The sequence below is a fragment of the Barbus barbus genome (genome assembly GCF_936440315.1).
Source record: "Barbus barbus genome assembly, chromosome: 12".
In the NCBI taxonomy this organism is placed as follows: Eukaryota; Metazoa; Chordata; class Actinopteri; order Cypriniformes; family Cyprinidae; genus Barbus; species Barbus barbus.
The window spans coordinates 21,265,174-21,282,166 of NC_136740.1; the positions used below are offsets into that span (position 1 = coordinate 21,265,174).

At 37.2% G+C, this 16,993-nt stretch overlaps 1 protein-coding gene across 1 annotated transcript; it reads right to left on the minus strand.

The window, feature by feature from the left end:
• Positions 1–4,340: 4,340 nt before the first annotated feature.
• On the minus strand, positions 4,341–15,532 carry LOC306878045 (failed axon connections homolog). The gene is made up of 6 exons (XM_079430139.1): positions 15,089–15,532; positions 11,486–11,621; positions 11,005–11,201; positions 7,773–7,990; positions 6,691–6,807; positions 4,341–5,645 (listed from the first exon to the last, which is right to left on the minus strand). The coding sequence occupies exons 1-6, from the start codon at positions 15,346–15,348 to the stop codon at positions 5,341–5,343; spliced, it is 1,233 nt and encodes a 410-aa protein (XP_079286265.1). The 5' UTR covers positions 15,349–15,532; the 3' UTR covers positions 4,341–5,340.
• Between the last annotated feature and the right edge of the window lie 1,461 nt (positions 15,533–16,993).

A 16,993-nucleotide genomic window follows, 5' to 3' on the forward strand; every position in this document is an offset into this window, starting at 1 on the left:
TCATCTTCGGAACACAAATTATGATATTTTTTTTATGAAATCCATGAGCACTTTGACCCTCCCATAGAGAGCAAGGGTACTACCACGATCAAGGCACAGAAAATTACCAAGATCATCGACAAAGTAATCCATGTGACATCAGTGGTTCAACTGTAACATTACGAAGCTACGAGAATATTTTTTGCGCAAAGAAAACAAAAATAATGAGTTTATTCCAAATTTTCGTCTCTACTGCGTCAATTGTGGACGTGCGTTCATGACAGTACCATGACGCAAGCGTGTAGCGGCGCTGGCGCTGACCCAGATCTGGCGTGATGAAGTTGAACACATGCGCGTGCCCTCTGCCTTGTGTTCACTGTCATCACTCCAGATCTGGGTCAGTGCCGCCACACGCTTGCGTCATGGTACTGTCGTGAACAAAGTCGTTATTTTTGTTTTCTTTGCGCAAAAAATATTCTCGTAGCTGCGTAACATTACAGTTGAACCACTGATGTCACATGGATTACTTTGTCGATCATCTTGGTACTTTTCTGTGCCTTGATTGTGTAAGGAACCTTGCTATCTATGGGAGTGTTCTCGGATTTCATCAAAAATATCTTAAACTGTGTTCCGAAGATGAAATAAGGTCTTACGGGTTTGGAATGACATGAGGGTGGAGTAATTAATGACAGAATTTTCATTTTTGAGTGAACTACCCCTTTGAATCAAGTCAGGATTCTCATTATCCACTTGTTGTATCTGTTGGTCACTGAGACCTGCTGCACCTTCCTCTAGTTTTCAGCAGGTCTCAGTGACCAACAGATACAACAAGTGGATAATGAGAATCCTGACTTTATTTAAGGTAAGGATGAACACTGCTAACTCAACAGGCACCACCAGAAGTATCCCACAAGGTTGACTGTCAAAACAACTAGCCAGGTTATTACAGCCACAACACACTGAACATCTTAAGATCTCAGCTGGGGATACCCTCAAGACAAGACCCCCTTTGAGAGGAAGACTGGAGTGTGACATCGCATGTGACGCCATTGGGAAACGCTACTTCGCTGACAGAACAAGGACCCTGAAGAAAAGGCTCAACGAATATCTGGAAACAAAGAAGAAATATCTAGGAAGACATTCGCACCCAAGGCCAGAGAAAAACAGAAAAGGAAAAAAAACAGACAGGGCTTATCATCACTATCAAACACTTGTGACACCACTTCAAGTTTTCACATGACCCAAGTTCACATTTAGGTCATCTAATGACACCTGAACCAGTTCCATTCATGGAAAGACCCTGCACACCTCTCACAGGTACTTGCAGTTATTTTGGCTTCAGATTGAAGCTAGGCAGAGCTGTGCTGGGATGTACTGTATATGAAGTCACCACTTCACAAAGAATGATAAAGTTGACATTTGTTCCACTCTTATATACAGTATATTGGCTCTATGGCTCTTTTGGTTGTTAGGTGTCAGAGTCAGGGACATGTTAAACAGCCTGCACATATCAACACACAGAAGTCCTAAGATTAAGTTTATTCAGTCAAGTGAAATCACAAGTGAAACTATAATCACCATGTTTGACAGATGAGGTGGTCTTTCAAGGGTCATTATTTCTCCAGTTTGATGATGACTGATGTTATGAGATGCTGATGTGTCTGGAATTATAGAATGGAATTATAGAATTATAAAATGGAAAGGGCCACTGGTTCTGTAAGTATTTTTTTATTTATATATTTTATTTTTGTAGTATTCTGATGATTTTATGTCCACATAGTTGTATATTTGAATTATTAAATTCATTCTTTGTACCGATGATTCAAGCAAGAATTTCATGCTCCAACTGTCAGTCACCTAACAATGCCTTTGCACTCCTCCCACAATTCAGTGCTATGCCTTAAACATGCTCAGTGTAATGGGGCCTTACGGGTTGCAACTGACATTGAAACTGAAAATGATAAACAAACTGCTTTCCAAAGTTACTGCAATGTACTTTTTGATTAAACATCCTCCACAATACATTGTCAGAGGATGCTTGTAGGAACACTGTTAATGTAATCTGTTATATTGGTGTACAGTGTTTGTTAACTGACTGTTGCAGGCCATATTGCCACAAAGGCTAGAAAATATAGATGGTTGAAGAGGCATGTATTCATCTTGCACACAAAGTATCAAGGGAAGCATGATAATTTATTTTATGAATATTGAATGTACTGTGTATATATTGTCATGATAGCAATGCTATCAAGCAATTCCTATAAATGTGAATGTAACGTGCAAATGTTTTTGTTGCGATAATAAAACTTATTTCAAACAGACGTTAATGTTCTATAATCTTCAGTTTATTTTTATATTTATTGTAATTAATTTATATGAAAATTGAGATAATGGTATGTGTTGTATTGCAGGCCAAGTATTTACAATATATTAATGTACTTCCCTTAAAGAACTCCTTGACATTGCTAGCCTAATTTCTATTTCATTGTCTTCTATTTCAGTACTTTAAACTTAGCAATAAACAAGCAACTTATTAAATGGACCAAGTGCTGGCTGCATAAATGTGCATTAACCCTTTAAGTCCTGAGGGCATTTGTTTTTTCTGAGTGACATACACAAACATAATGACTCGTAACTCGAAGACTGTAGCAAGGAGAGTAAAGAGGTTGGTATCGTTTTATAGAAAACTTTAAACAATTATTTCATTAGGACATTCTCCTCCTGAGAAATAGCTGATGAAAATGTAAGAAAAATTTGAGTGCTGGAGAAATTTTTCATATCTGCCTTATTTGACATTCAGTATCTCAGGATATAAATAAGGTAGGAGGAAAATTATTTTTTGATGATGCTCCCCAGCATGTTAGCTGTATCTGTTTCAAATTTTTGGTGATTGCATAAAGTATCCAAAAGTTACAGTATTTTATAACAAAATATGCCTTTTTGTTTAGCTCTTGACTCCCTGAAGGAATTTTAAAAACTGTTTTCTGAGTGCCATATACAAAAATAATGACTCATAACTTCAAGGCCGTAGCAAGGAGAGTTAAAAAGTAGGTATCGTTTGATAGAAATCTTTCTATATTTTTAGGGGGAAAAAAACTTTGCATTTGAATATTCTCATTTTGAGAAATAGGTGATAAAATGTAAAAAATAAATAGTGGGGTCAAGGAACATTTTTCATATTATTCTTATTTGATGTTCAATATCTCATGAAAGAATTTTTTTTTTTTTTTGGTGATGTTTCCCAACATGTGTGCTGTATGTGAATTAAACTGTGAAGTATCATGAAGTAAACAAAAGTTACAGCATTTGGAAACAAGGTAGCCTTTCTCTTAGCCCTTTACAGTTTTGAAATAGAAGTAATGTCTCACTCAAATTTAGTCAAAACCCCAAACAATTATACTTGTTTTATTCGACTCAATGAGACCTTTCAAATGACACATGACTATCTGAGTTGTATGTTTCTGATATATTAGAGTACATGGCACAAAAAACATTTTTCATCAATTATGAAAACATTTTTTCTATTTATCCGCAAATAACTCAGCACTACTTAGGAATGAATCAAAGTGGCCAAATGCATTGTAAAGGTCAGACCCCAAGCTTTCCAATGACTCCTATTTTGTGTTGATCAAGGCATTGCTTTTAAAAATTATGATTATAATTTTTTTCTTCGCTAGGGGCGCCCATCGGCGGTACACTTCGGTTTAGACTGACTAGGCATCACTGGTTAGGAGTTTATCAAAATGGTTGGATGCATTCGAAAGCTGAATTTCTAAGCTTTAAAATTATACCTAATTATTATAAATAAAAAATAAATAAGATAAAATAGACAGAAACATTCTAGGTTTTACATTTTGCTTGCCGAGAGACATATCACCATAACTTGGTGCTCCACCCTAACAGACTTGAGAAGCTTGAGAGCTGTAACTCTCGAGAGGGCAGGGGGCGCTACACAAATTTTGTGCAGGAGATGTTTAAAGGGTTAATGAGACTCACTAGCAAAACCATGCTGGTAGACCAGCATCACCAGCAAGACCAAGCTGGTAGACCAGCATCACCAGCAAGACCAAGCTGGTAGACCAGCATCACCAGCAAGACCAGGCTGGTAGACCAGCATCACCAGCAAGACCAGGCTGGTAGACCAGCATCACCAGCAAGACCATGCTGGTAGACCAGCATCACCAGCAAGACCAGGCTGGTAGACCAGCATCACCAGCAAGACCATGCTGGTAGACCAGCATTGTCTTGCTGGTCCACCAGCTAAACCAGCACCAAACCAGCATTTACCAGCATAGTCCAGCATAAACCAGCATTAACCAGCATGGGAATTATGCTGGTCTATGCTGGTTTTTCTAGCAGGGTCAACTAAGGCAAATCTGCTCAACGCACTACACTTTGGTACACAAATCACACACATGAATAAAAAAAAGTATGATCAGACTCCTACCGACAAAGCTGACCGTTTAGTGTTCACTAGAGGTTCACTGTTGTTATTAATATTTAAAACGTTCTTTAAGGCAGAAGCTTGAAGCGACTCTGGCAACAGCAATGCAAGTGGGCTGCAAAGGACCCACTCAACATATGAATGGTCACAGTGCCCTCTGGTGGGGATACGCAAACCGGTCTGTATTACAGAATCAAACCGAAAGAGACACATGGAGATGAAGAGGAAAGGGTGTTACACATGCACAAATGGTTGCTGTCAGGCACACAGGCATTAAGCACCATTCAGACTGATCAAGAGTCTGACACTGATGACACACACTGCAGCCCTAACTAATAAAAATGACAGAAAGAGATTTGGTTTTATTGTATTAGCCTAAATATTTCTGAAGATTGGATTCTCATTTTGTTATTTTATGCTTCATAAATCCTTTTATCCATCTCCATCAATTCTATTTTATGTACTTTAGCTGATCTGGGAGCAGGAATTATTAGGTTTGAACAGGAGGGAGGAATTCACACAGATAGTATTTTGCTACATGATTCTGTTCTGGAGCAAATGTTTGATTAATGTTAGAGAAAAGAGACATAGTGGGTGGTCTTAAAAACCATGAAATATTAGTTTTTTTTTTTAATAAAAGCTAATTTGAAACCGTGGACAAACAAACAGTTCTGAGAAGGATGGAGGCATAATGTTTTTACAATGATGAGAATGAATGATCTGTAACATGCATCCAACTTCTGTGGTGTAAATCTTGAGGTGTTAATGTCCATGACTGATGTCACGTTGTGTACACACATTTTGTTTTTAATTCAGGTTCATCAAAGTGTTTTTCATCCAGGCAAGAAATATCAATGGTTCTGGAGCCACAATGCATCCCAAAAAGCTCTCTTACACCAGATAAAAAGCAACCTCTATTAGATTTTACCCTTGATCTGCTGCTCCACATCCGAGCCATCGGCTTCAATGTCAGAGTCTGAGAGCGAGCGTGTGGAGTGGTCTGAGTCTTGCGAGTGTGTATTACTGTGTGACGGGAGGCTTAGATCACTTTCCTCTAAAGTGTCTGTCCTGGAAAAGAGACCAAGATCCAGCATGCAGGTGGGTGTCCCGCTGCTAGCGTCGTTGTCACTGTCGTAACAGAAGTCCTCTAAGTCTACAAACCACTCGGGCCAGAACTTCCTCCGTATGCGCTCACAGTACATGGCGAGGTTGATCAGTTCTCCTGTGCGCAGATAGAAATAGTTATTCATTGTACAGCTTGAAACCTGTCAGACATGCTGAGTGGCTGATTCTTGTTCCATTGTGTCTCCACTCAGAATAAATATAAATAAAGAATACAGCAACATTTCTTTAGAGTATAATAATGCCCGACCACTTTTTCAACAGGCTTGGCTCCTTTTTCCCCTTCATTTTACCCATAGGGATTTAAAAAAGGTTTTTGTTAAAGTGTTATAAGCAATGAACCAAACCAGCCATTTACAAGGGTAAAAATGTATTTTAAAAATTGACAACTGAAAATTGCACAAAAACTACAAGACTTTTTACCGGATGGCTTTCACATATTTTATGATTAAATTATTTGCAGTTATTCTCTGACTGGTGGAGATTCCTGCGCAGAACAATGGGCAGTGTAGTTTTAATTAAAAATCTGCCCTATGGATAAAATTAATGCAATTTCTTTTACTTCTGGAAACGGACTGACGTTCTATTCTGCTGAGGTGGTTTGACATCGCATGTGTGACTGAACTTGTGCAAAAGCATAACTAAATGCCTACAATGCCATCTAGTGGACATTTAACAAACTGCCATGCCAGGGCACAAAATTGAAAGGAATAGTTCACCCAAAAAGAAAATGGAACTTTTCAATGAACTTTTCAAACCTGTTTAATTTTCTTTTTTCTTGGAACACAGAAGATGATATTAGGCAGAATCTTCACACTGCGCTTTTTTTAATTTTGATGTGTGCTGTCAGGCTCCAAAAATGCTAAAAAGTACCCGAAAGTACCATAAAAGAAATCCATTGGCATTATATGCCAAGTCTTCTAAAACTATATGATAGTAGAAATTGTGAACTAATTTAATATACCAGTCCACCAGTATTGTATAGAATAGAGCCTTTTGAGTTTCATGGAAGAAATAAAGTCATACAGCTTTGGAACAAAAATGATGACTTTACATTTTTTGGAGGAACTATCCCTTTAAATAAAACAACATCTAAAATGAAGACATGTATGACTCTATCTTTTGTTCTCCAAGGTCTTGCTCACCTTTAATGAGCTGCTCGGGCCGTGTGCCAGGCAGCGTCCACATGGCTTGTGCAAGGTGACCAAACACCGTGGCATCCACACTGGACAGCTTGGGACCCATGATGTACTTCTTATCCCCTGATGGTGCAGAAAATAAATATTAACCCTTGGCCCGAAAATAAGGACAAATAACAGACTTCTTTAAAATTGTTTCAGAAAATATTTAGATTTTCAGTTAATTCAATTACCAAATGGATAACATGAAAAAGTTACCCCCCCACCCCCCACATATATATGGCAACAAATATGTAAAACATTACTTGCACTAAGCCACCAAAAGTGAATATCTTAGGAACAAAATCACATTGTGTGTTGATGTTTTGTGAAAGGTTCACTGAGAAAAAAACGCCTTTAGCTTTTTATAAAAAAAATACAAATTGCAATTTTATGGCCCAGAAGAAACACAATTAAACTACCGATCACGTTTGCAGACAAAACAGTAAAACAGTAATATTGTGAAATACAATTCAAATTTAAAATAGCTGTTCCTTTTGAATATATTTTAAATTGTAATTTATTTCTGTGTTATTTCTGTGCTAGAGTGTTATTATTATTTTTTTTAATAACATAAAACCAAAACTTTTTAACACGTGTGTATATGGCAGTTATCATGATACACACATAACATAAATATGATATAATATACAATTTTATTAACTTTATTATAAAAAAAATATTTGGTAACACTTTAGTATAGGGACCAATTCTCATTATTAACTAGTTGCTTATTAGCATGTCTATTATTAACATATTGGCTGTTTATTAGTACATATAAAGCACATATTCTGCATGACCATATTCAACATCCCTAATCCTACCCAATACCTAAACTTAAGAACTATCTTACTAACTATTAATAAGCAGCAAATTAGAAGTTTATTGAGGCAAAAGTCATGCTGTAGTTAATGGTTTGTTAATTGAGAGAATTGGACTTTAAAATCAAGTGTAACCAAATATTTAATAAAATAAATCATTTTATCACATCACAAAAACATGCTCCTGACAAAGTATCATTTTAACCCTCTATGTCTTGTCCTGCTCACCTAGCAGTGTGGCCAGTGTGCGCATGTCCTTCTCCATGAGGGTGTAAACTTCCTCCTTAGTGAAGCAGCCAATGCCGTGACAGTACATCTCTCGTTTTACAATGCCACCAGTCAGCTGACACAGAATCCATTTCAGCAGGTCACTGAGGGGCCCGGGAAGGTCCAGCATCCTTTGAGTCTCTTGAACATTATCCACCCACTGACAGTAAGCAATGGTCCTGTGGTGACAGAGATCAGAGAAGAAAGAGATGAATAAATTGAAGGTGATGATTCCTGTCCTAAAGTACAAATGTATCTATATATTTTCATGTATAAAGAGCCATTTATATCGTGTAGGAAAAATACAAATGTCATATTATGTAGACAAAACATTAATAATAATATTAATTATATTATATAATTAATTGACTTTTATTTTCTTAAGTAAGCGATGTTGCAAGGAGAGGAACAGTTTTATTGATTCCTAAAATGAAGTCTTTAGAAAGCAGATATATTAAGTGCATTACAACATGCATATACTATATTGCATATTTAACTTGCATAATACATTTATTTTGCAGCTGCTTTTAACTTACAAATGAGGAAATCTTCAACAAATAATTGATCATAAGCACAAGCAATTCATCATAAACTTTATTATAACTGTTACTGTATGCAGCTTTAGTCTCACACAGAAAACAAACTCAGTTTGGCCTTTGAGATTAAACTTTGAATTAATTCTCTGCTCTGTGATTATCTGAATCAAATTAATTAAAGTCGTCTTCTAATTAACTTCTTTGCACAGTCGGCAATGTATTAATAAAAACCATTCATCCAAAATGGCTTCAAGCGCTCTTTGGGTTCATGGCTTTGAACTCACCACTTGGAATTTACAATCAGCCTTTCATCAGGTTTAAATCAGATTCAAAGCTGCAGTGTGTAAATTCTGCACCAAAAATAACTACTGAATTCAAACATTGCATTGACCAACATGGCTTTTTAATTTGTAAGGATATAATATATGGATTCCATAAAACAGTAATGTACGCTACACGCTTTGTTTACATTTCTGAGTCTTAATCTGATATTACTTTTTACTGAAATGGGTCAAGTACATTACAGGAGGTTTGTTTCCTGATCAAAATCCACCAGTGTCATAATCCAGATTTCGTGCCTATTTCCCAGCATGACATCTATCACTCTAATTTATAGCTCAATTAATGTTCTTGCTCAGCAAGCTCTTCAGCTGACGTACACAACACTACTCTGGAGTGGACACAGATATTCAAACTCATGAATTATTCAATCAATAGCCATGTGGGATGCTATATATAGCACAGTGTAAAGCACTTCTATGCAGTGTGAAGAGAGAATGCACAAGAAAAAAGAAAGAAACAAACAAAAAAATTATTTCATTTGAAGGAATATAATAATGCAAAAGAAATGAAGAGATTAGGCTGTAAGAAAAGAGACTGGTTATACAATTGAGTATAATGCTTACACAATGATACCCAATGTGTAGGATAATGTTTCAGCACGAGTCATTCATTTTATAAATCTGCTGCCTGCACTGCATATCATGTCAGCAGTCCACTGCAAGCTTATCACGCATATTTTAGTGGTTTATGGTTATCAATACAACTTTTCATTCATTTTTATTATGCAAATAAATTGGTTGTCTGGCTATTTGTCAAGTACAGCTCTAATCTTCAAGAATAATCTGGAAAAAAACAGTTTAAATATTTTCACAGACAGATTCACTTAAGTATTATAAAAATAATTTTTGATGATTATTATTAGTTGTAGAAGGGGTCATGTGTTTTTACAGCTTTTGTACTGCTGGACAGGACGTACGTCTAAAATTCAGATGAATGAATCAAATAAATCAATACTATTGAATAGAAAACATGATACACTAATGATTTGGGAATTGAAAAATATAATTTAATGATTTTTAAATATATATATATTTTGTAATGAAATAGATTTATCAACCTAAATTATAAATCTTGATTTATAGTTTTGGGTAATTATTTTTTGTATATTTAGACCTTTGCTTAAAGAATGTCTTTAAAGAAACAGTTGAAACCCAAAAATTTTGTTGAAAATGTATTTACAATTAGGCCATCAAAGACGAGTAGGTGAGTTTCTTTCTTCATTGAAACAGATGTGGTGAAATTTAACATTACATCACTTGCACAACAATGGATTCTCTGCATTGAATGGATGCCATTAGTTCAGACAGTTGAAAAGCTGCATGCTTGTAAGAAACAAATCTATTATTAAGGAATTTTAACTTAAAACTTTCACTTCTGTCCAAAATACGAGACCATAATGCATAATAACGCTTCTTCACCAGTGAAAAAGTCCAAACCCTGTTGTCCTCTCACATCAAAATTCACTGACATATTTGTTTAGAACTGTTTTGGCTTATAAACCATGCTCGGTCTGTGCATATTTCTCTCCTGATTCAGATGAGACAACATTTCACTGGAGAAAGCAACATTAAAGTTGAAAAGTTGAAAGTTGAAAGTCGTGACGTATTGTCAAGTATGGTGACCCATACTCGAAATTGGTGCTCTGCGTTTAACCCATCCAAGTGCACACACACAGCAGTGAGTAGTGAACAAATGCACACACACACACACACACACACCGTGAACACACACCCGGAGCAGTGGGCAGCCATGCTGCGGCGCCCGGGGAGCAGTTGGGGGTTCGGTGCCTTGCTCAAGGGCACCTCAGTCGTGCTATTGAGGGTGGAGAGAGCGCTGGACATTCACTCCCCCCACCTACAATCCCTGCCGGCCAGGGACTCGAACCCGCAACCTTTCGATTACGAGTCCGACTCTCTAACCATTAGGCCACGACTTCAGTGTATTGCAGTGTACAGTCCACTGTATTGCTTTCTAATCCACAGATTAGAAAGCAATACAGATGCAATGGTTTGAAGTTAAATTCTGATGGCACCCATTCACTGCAGCTTTTACAATTATGCTCTGATAAAAAAAAGAAAAAGAAAAAAGATCTACATCTTGGATGGCCAGAGGGTGAGTACATTTTTAGCAAATTTTCATTTTGGGGTAAACTATTCCTTTAAGGCTTTAAAAATCAAAAACTCCCCAGCCAAATAAACAAACTGCAGAACTCTACTGACTCTAGTCAATAATCTGTAGGTGCATATTTGATCCTCACATATCAGCAAGGGCCCAGCAGCAGAGTGACTCATTCTGAATGGCAGCACATGACTCACCAGTACAAGTGTTCCTCCACCATGGTGGTGATGGCCCGCGCTACCGCCTGCTCCTGAGCGCTCAGACCCTTGTTTAGGCTCACACCAAGTTTCTCCTCCAGAAAGTCAATTATGAATTCAGTTCCGCACACCTGCTCATAATTATACTCGATCCAAGGCATCTTGCCCTGGGAAGAGAGGCTTCCATCAAAGTAATTCTGCAAAAAAGGAAGCATATTGATGGTGAAAAGATGTACACCATAAATTAGTATTTAGCAATTTAAAATAATAATAATAAGTATTATTATTATTAATATAAAAAACACTACTCCTTATTTTGGAGCATCTGGATATGAACTGAAAAAACATAATCCTATTTTCTAAGGGTTTTCATGAATTTCATTGACATTTCAACAGCAGATGGTGTGACTTCCAATAACTGCATGTAACCACTGATCAAAGGAAATGGACCCCACAATCCAAACTGCTCCTTTATGCATACTTGATAAGGCAGATCAACCATGCGCAGATAGGTCTCCATTTTCAGGCAGAAAGGTGAAAGGCTTGGCACCCCGTTTTTTGGCCTGGAGAACTGGTGAAGGATGATGGCGTCTTTAGAATCCAACTGTTGTTCTTTCCTATAAGGAGGGGATCAACCATAGATTGTAAAATCAGACAATCTACTCAGGATTTCAGTATGAACAGATATACAGTGCCCTCCAAAAGTATTGGAACAGTAAAGACAAAATTGCTCTGTTGGTTGTGGTCAAGACATTTGCAAATATGATTAAAAGATGAATATGAGACAAAACTACAGAATGTCACATTTTATTATTAACTTTTTCAACACGTATATGTTTTACCAAATAAAAAGAACAGCGCTTTTAGAGTTCATCCCACTCGTTGATGTTAGCATAAGTATTGGGACAGTTGAACATAAGGCAGATATAAAAGATTAAAAGCTATTATTTAGTTGCAGATCCCTTGCGCACAATCACAGCAGTGAGTCTGTGACCCATAGACATCACCAGACTCTCAATTGTTGCTTGTTTTGGAGAGTTTCTGCCTTTACTCTGCTCTCCAGCTGGTGAAATTCATGTTCATGACTTGGGCAATCTAAGACTTTCCATTTCTTTGCCCTTATAAATTCCTTGACTGAACTGGCAGGGTGTTTTGGGTCATTGTCCTGATGCAATATGAAGCGCTTCCCAATGAATCGGGTGGCATTTTCTTGAATATTGGTAGGCAAGATGGTTTTGTACCCTTCCAAATTCATTCTGCTACTGTCATCATACATTAAGTCATCAGTAAAGTTGAGAGGGCCTGTTCCAGAGGCAGTCATGCATGCCCATGCCATGACACCACCTCCACCATGCTTTACAGATGAGGCTGTATTCTTGGGATCATTGGAGTTCCCTTTTTTTCCTCCACATTTTTGCTTTCCCATCACTTAGATAAAGGTTCATCTTTGTCTGATCGGTCCATAAACACAGTTCCAAAACTCTTCTGGCTCACCTTTGTGCTTTTTTGCTAAATCTAATCTTGCCTTTCTATTTTTGGTGCTGGTCAGAGGTTTACATCTTGCTGTGTAGCATCTGTAATTCTGTGTCAAAGTCTCCTGAGGACAGTAAATTGTCAGAGCATCACCCCAGCTTTCTGGAAGTTGTTAGTGATTTTACAGACATGTCTTTTAGGATTCGTTTTCACAGCTTTTATGATTTGTCTGTCATCAACTACTGTTGTTTTCTCAGCCGATCAGGTCGTTGTTGGTTGCTGGTGTCGTTGGTGGTTTCCAAACTCTTGATTTCTCCATGCCTTTGTTTTTGCTAGAGCTCTGACTTCCTCTTTTCTTTTAGCATCCAAATTGCTTGCTTTTCTCTCAAAGTCAGCTCCCTCATCTTCATCCTGGTTTGTGTGTGTGTCATCATCGAATGCAAGATTCAGAATACAGAAGTAATGGATATAACTGATATGACACATTTCCTGCTTTTAATATCTGAAGAATTAATGCAACAGGACACAGCTGATCACTTAGAAAGACCTGTGAGGCAACTGTTCAATACTTATGCTCACATCAGATAGAGGGATGAAACTCTAAAAGTGCTGAAATTCTTAGCTGGTAAAACATCTATGTGTTGAATCACCCAATAATAAAATGTGACATTCTGTATTTTTGTCTCATATTCATCTTTTAATCATATTTGTAAATGTCTTGACTCCACAGCCAACAGAGCAAATTTGTCTTTACTGTTCCAATACTTTTGGAGGGCACTGTATAAAAGGTCACTCAAAAAACTGATGGTTAAATATCACAATAAGACATATGGAACAAAACTTTGTATTTGTATTTAGTTGGCACGCATTATGATAAAAAATATGGCGTGTATTTTTTCAGCATATTTGTTCTTTGGGAGAATCCATCACCCTGGCATTGAAATTCATCAAGCATAACAGAAAGAAAATGTTTTACAGGAACATAATTTAGCTTTTAAAAGCAGCTATTTAGCCCCCAAAATCATGTGGATTGCATCGGAAAAGATCTTTATCCCTTCAATATAGATCAGAAAGATTGGCACAGATTCTGAGGGGTAACAGGACAAATCCATCCACATTTAACCATCATTAATAAAAAGCAATCATGATTTCTAAACTCAAAGCACCAATAACAAATACAGATATCCAATTACTAAACAGTGTTTAGTAGTAGACCGGGACCTATCAGGGCAAGGTTAATATGATACACAGCAATAGAAATTTTGGTAACACTTATAACTTAAAGCCTTTATGTAAAGTGCATTATAAAATTATTCGTAATGTATGTCATTATGCATTATAATATTTGAAGATTCCTTTTATATAGTTTTTTTAATTGGTTGATTATCATATGTTTTAATGCATTAAACTTTCTAAAATATTAGAAAATATAACATTTTAGAAAGAAAAATACATACATGTAAAAAATTTTTAGAAAGCATAATGCATCAAAACACATGAGAAACAGCCAATTTAAGATGTAACAAGGTATCTGCAAATATATTTTAATGCATTTTTAAAGCATTTAACATATAATGCATTACAACATACACTATGAATACATTTATAATGCATTATACGAGTGTAACAGAAATTTTCCTTTGCATAATGAATACATAACACAACTTCAAAATATTACACCTGTGGCTTTGTAATTAACCATGATGTAAAGTTAAGATACTCATGACAAAATTAAGAAAACAAAAAGTTTCCATGTATGTATTTATTTATTTGTTTGTTTGTGTGCTATGTATTTTTTAGAGTTAACAGACTGTCAAAGTTTATTATCCAGGCCAAAACAACAAAATCTGGAACTATTTTCCAAATTATTATAAAAAGGCCATTCAGATCTATTAGGATGCCACTCACCTTCTCAGATATGCATGAACATTCTGATCTGTCTATTTATGTCTTTTTACACTAAAATCAAATCTATATTCAATGACAAACTGAATAAAGTGTAAAGCATCGGCATGATATGAATGCTGCGGACCTCAATACTCAAACATGACGCTGTCCACTGCCTGTGGTGCTGAAGTCCTCCAGTCACTAAAACGGAAGTGATTTAGTACTTTCGATAGCATTACAGCCCCCCCCCCCCCCCCTGAATTGTTATTAGGTAATGGCCTGCAGATGAGCCAAGAAAGGTCGCTTGTACAACACTGCTCAAGGGCATCGTGATCTAGCGAAGTAAACAGTCAAGATCACGTGCCGCATAATAGGACAGAAAACGAATTTATCAAGGTAACGTTACTTTTGTTCAGCGCGAATGTAAACAAGGGCAATCCCGGCTGGGTATTGATGACAGGGCGTTTTCATATGCTCTCGTGCGGCCAAACACCGCATGTGCATGTCAATTAGAAAACGTGACTTGATGCAGCCCAGCGGACACGCGAGCTCAAGGAAAACACGAGAACCTCACTGGCACTGTCATTGCCAAGCGGACCAATATTTACATCTTTCCCTAGAGAGGTTCAAATGTAAAATGCATGTGTTATGAAATATTGTAAACAATAACAGTAGGTCATTTCATATATCATTTGACATCAGCACAGCAGGCCACAGCACTGACCTGATGGAGAGCAGCTCGTGCAGCAGATACGCAGCCGCAGCCAGCAGGGCACCTCCGGTGATGTAAAGCGTCTTCCTCCACCAGGAATCCGATACCAATCCCGACATGATCCCGCCGAAATCCTGCACAGGGACGGCTACTATGTACCCATAAAATAAGTGACGCTCATCAGAGCCACACAACACGAGGGACGGGCTCTGATTCCGGCCAAGTTCAACCACGAACGAGCGGGAGGAGGCGAAACCCGCGACCCAGTACATTCTCTCTCTCCCCCCGCTTCCTCCAACGAATCCTGCGCCACTTCATTTATCCATATAAATACGGACAAATGTTACATGGTTGTGTGTTATGTCGGTCTTGTAAAGCAAAAGAAAAGCATTTTAACGGGATTTGGCTCAGGCGCGCAGCTCCGCATCCTCCTTTGTTGCTGTGCTGGAGCTGAGTGACGTCACGACGCATCACACAGGGAAGCTAGGCAAATAAAACACATTCAGGTTTTTTTTAAATTACAGCCGCAGACCTAAACATCATTTGAAGGACATCGTGGTTTGCAGTGATTAATAGCGTCCGTTTCTCTTCATTGGTTTAGCCTATATCACGATAAAATACTGATAGATATATATATTAGTGCAGTATAATATATGGGCTATATTTATGTGTCCGTGTGTAATTTTATATATATATATATATATATATATATATATTAGTGCTATCAATCAATAAAAAAAAAAAAAGAACTAATCGCACACTAATCCATAAACACAGTTCCAAAACTCTTTTGGCTCACTTATGCGCTTTTTTGCAAACTCTAATCTTGCCTTTCTATTTTTGGTGCTGGTCAGAGGTTTGCATCTTACTGTGTAGCGTCTGTAATTCTGTCTCTCCTGAGGACAGTAAATTGTCAGAGCATCACCCCAGCTTTCTGGAAGTTGTTAGTGATTTTACAGACACGTCTTTTAGGATTCATTTTCACAGCTTTTATGATTTGTCTGTCATCAACTACTGTTGTTTTCTCAGCCGATCAGGTCGTTGTTGGTTGCTGGTGTCGCTGGTGGTTTCCAAACTCTTGATTTCTCCATGCCCTTTGTTTTTGCTAGAGCTCTAACTGACTTTCTCTTTTCTTTTAGCATCCAAATTGCTTGCTTTTCTCTCAAAGTCAGCTCCCTCGTCTTCATCCTGGTTTGTGTGTGTGTCATCATCGAATGCAAGATTCAGAATACAGAAGTAATGGATATAACTGATACAACACATTCCCTGCTTTTAATATCTGAAGAATTAATGCAACAGGAAACAGCTGATCACTTAGAAAGACCTGTGAGGCAACTGTTCAATACTTATGCTCACATCAGATAGAGGGATAAAACTCTAAAAGTGCTGAACTTCTTAGCTGGTAAAACATCTGTGTTGAATCCCCCAATAATAAAATGTGACATTCTGTAGTTTTGTCTCATATTCATCTTTTAATCATATTTGTAAATGTCTTGACTCCACAGCCAACAGAGCAATTTTGTCTTTACTGTTCCAATACTTTTGGAGGGCACTATATAGTATATACACCCCCTGACAAAAGTCTTGTCGTCTATCCAAGTTGTAGGAACAACAAATAATAACTTGACTTCTAGTTGATCATTTGGAATCAGAAGTGGCTTATATGAAAGGCAAAGGCCTCTAGATTACGCTTATTTTACCTAAATAAAATCTTATCATGCCTCGATGTTTAATTATTTAATTAGGACAGAAAGGTCAGACTTTGCTTAGACAAAAGTCTTGTCACTTAACAGAAATAATGTACAGTACAGAACATAAAGTCATGGTGCAGTGGAAAAATAATTAATATTGTGTATGACTCCCATGAGCTTGGAGGACTGCATCCATACGTCTCGGCAATGACTCAAATAACTTATT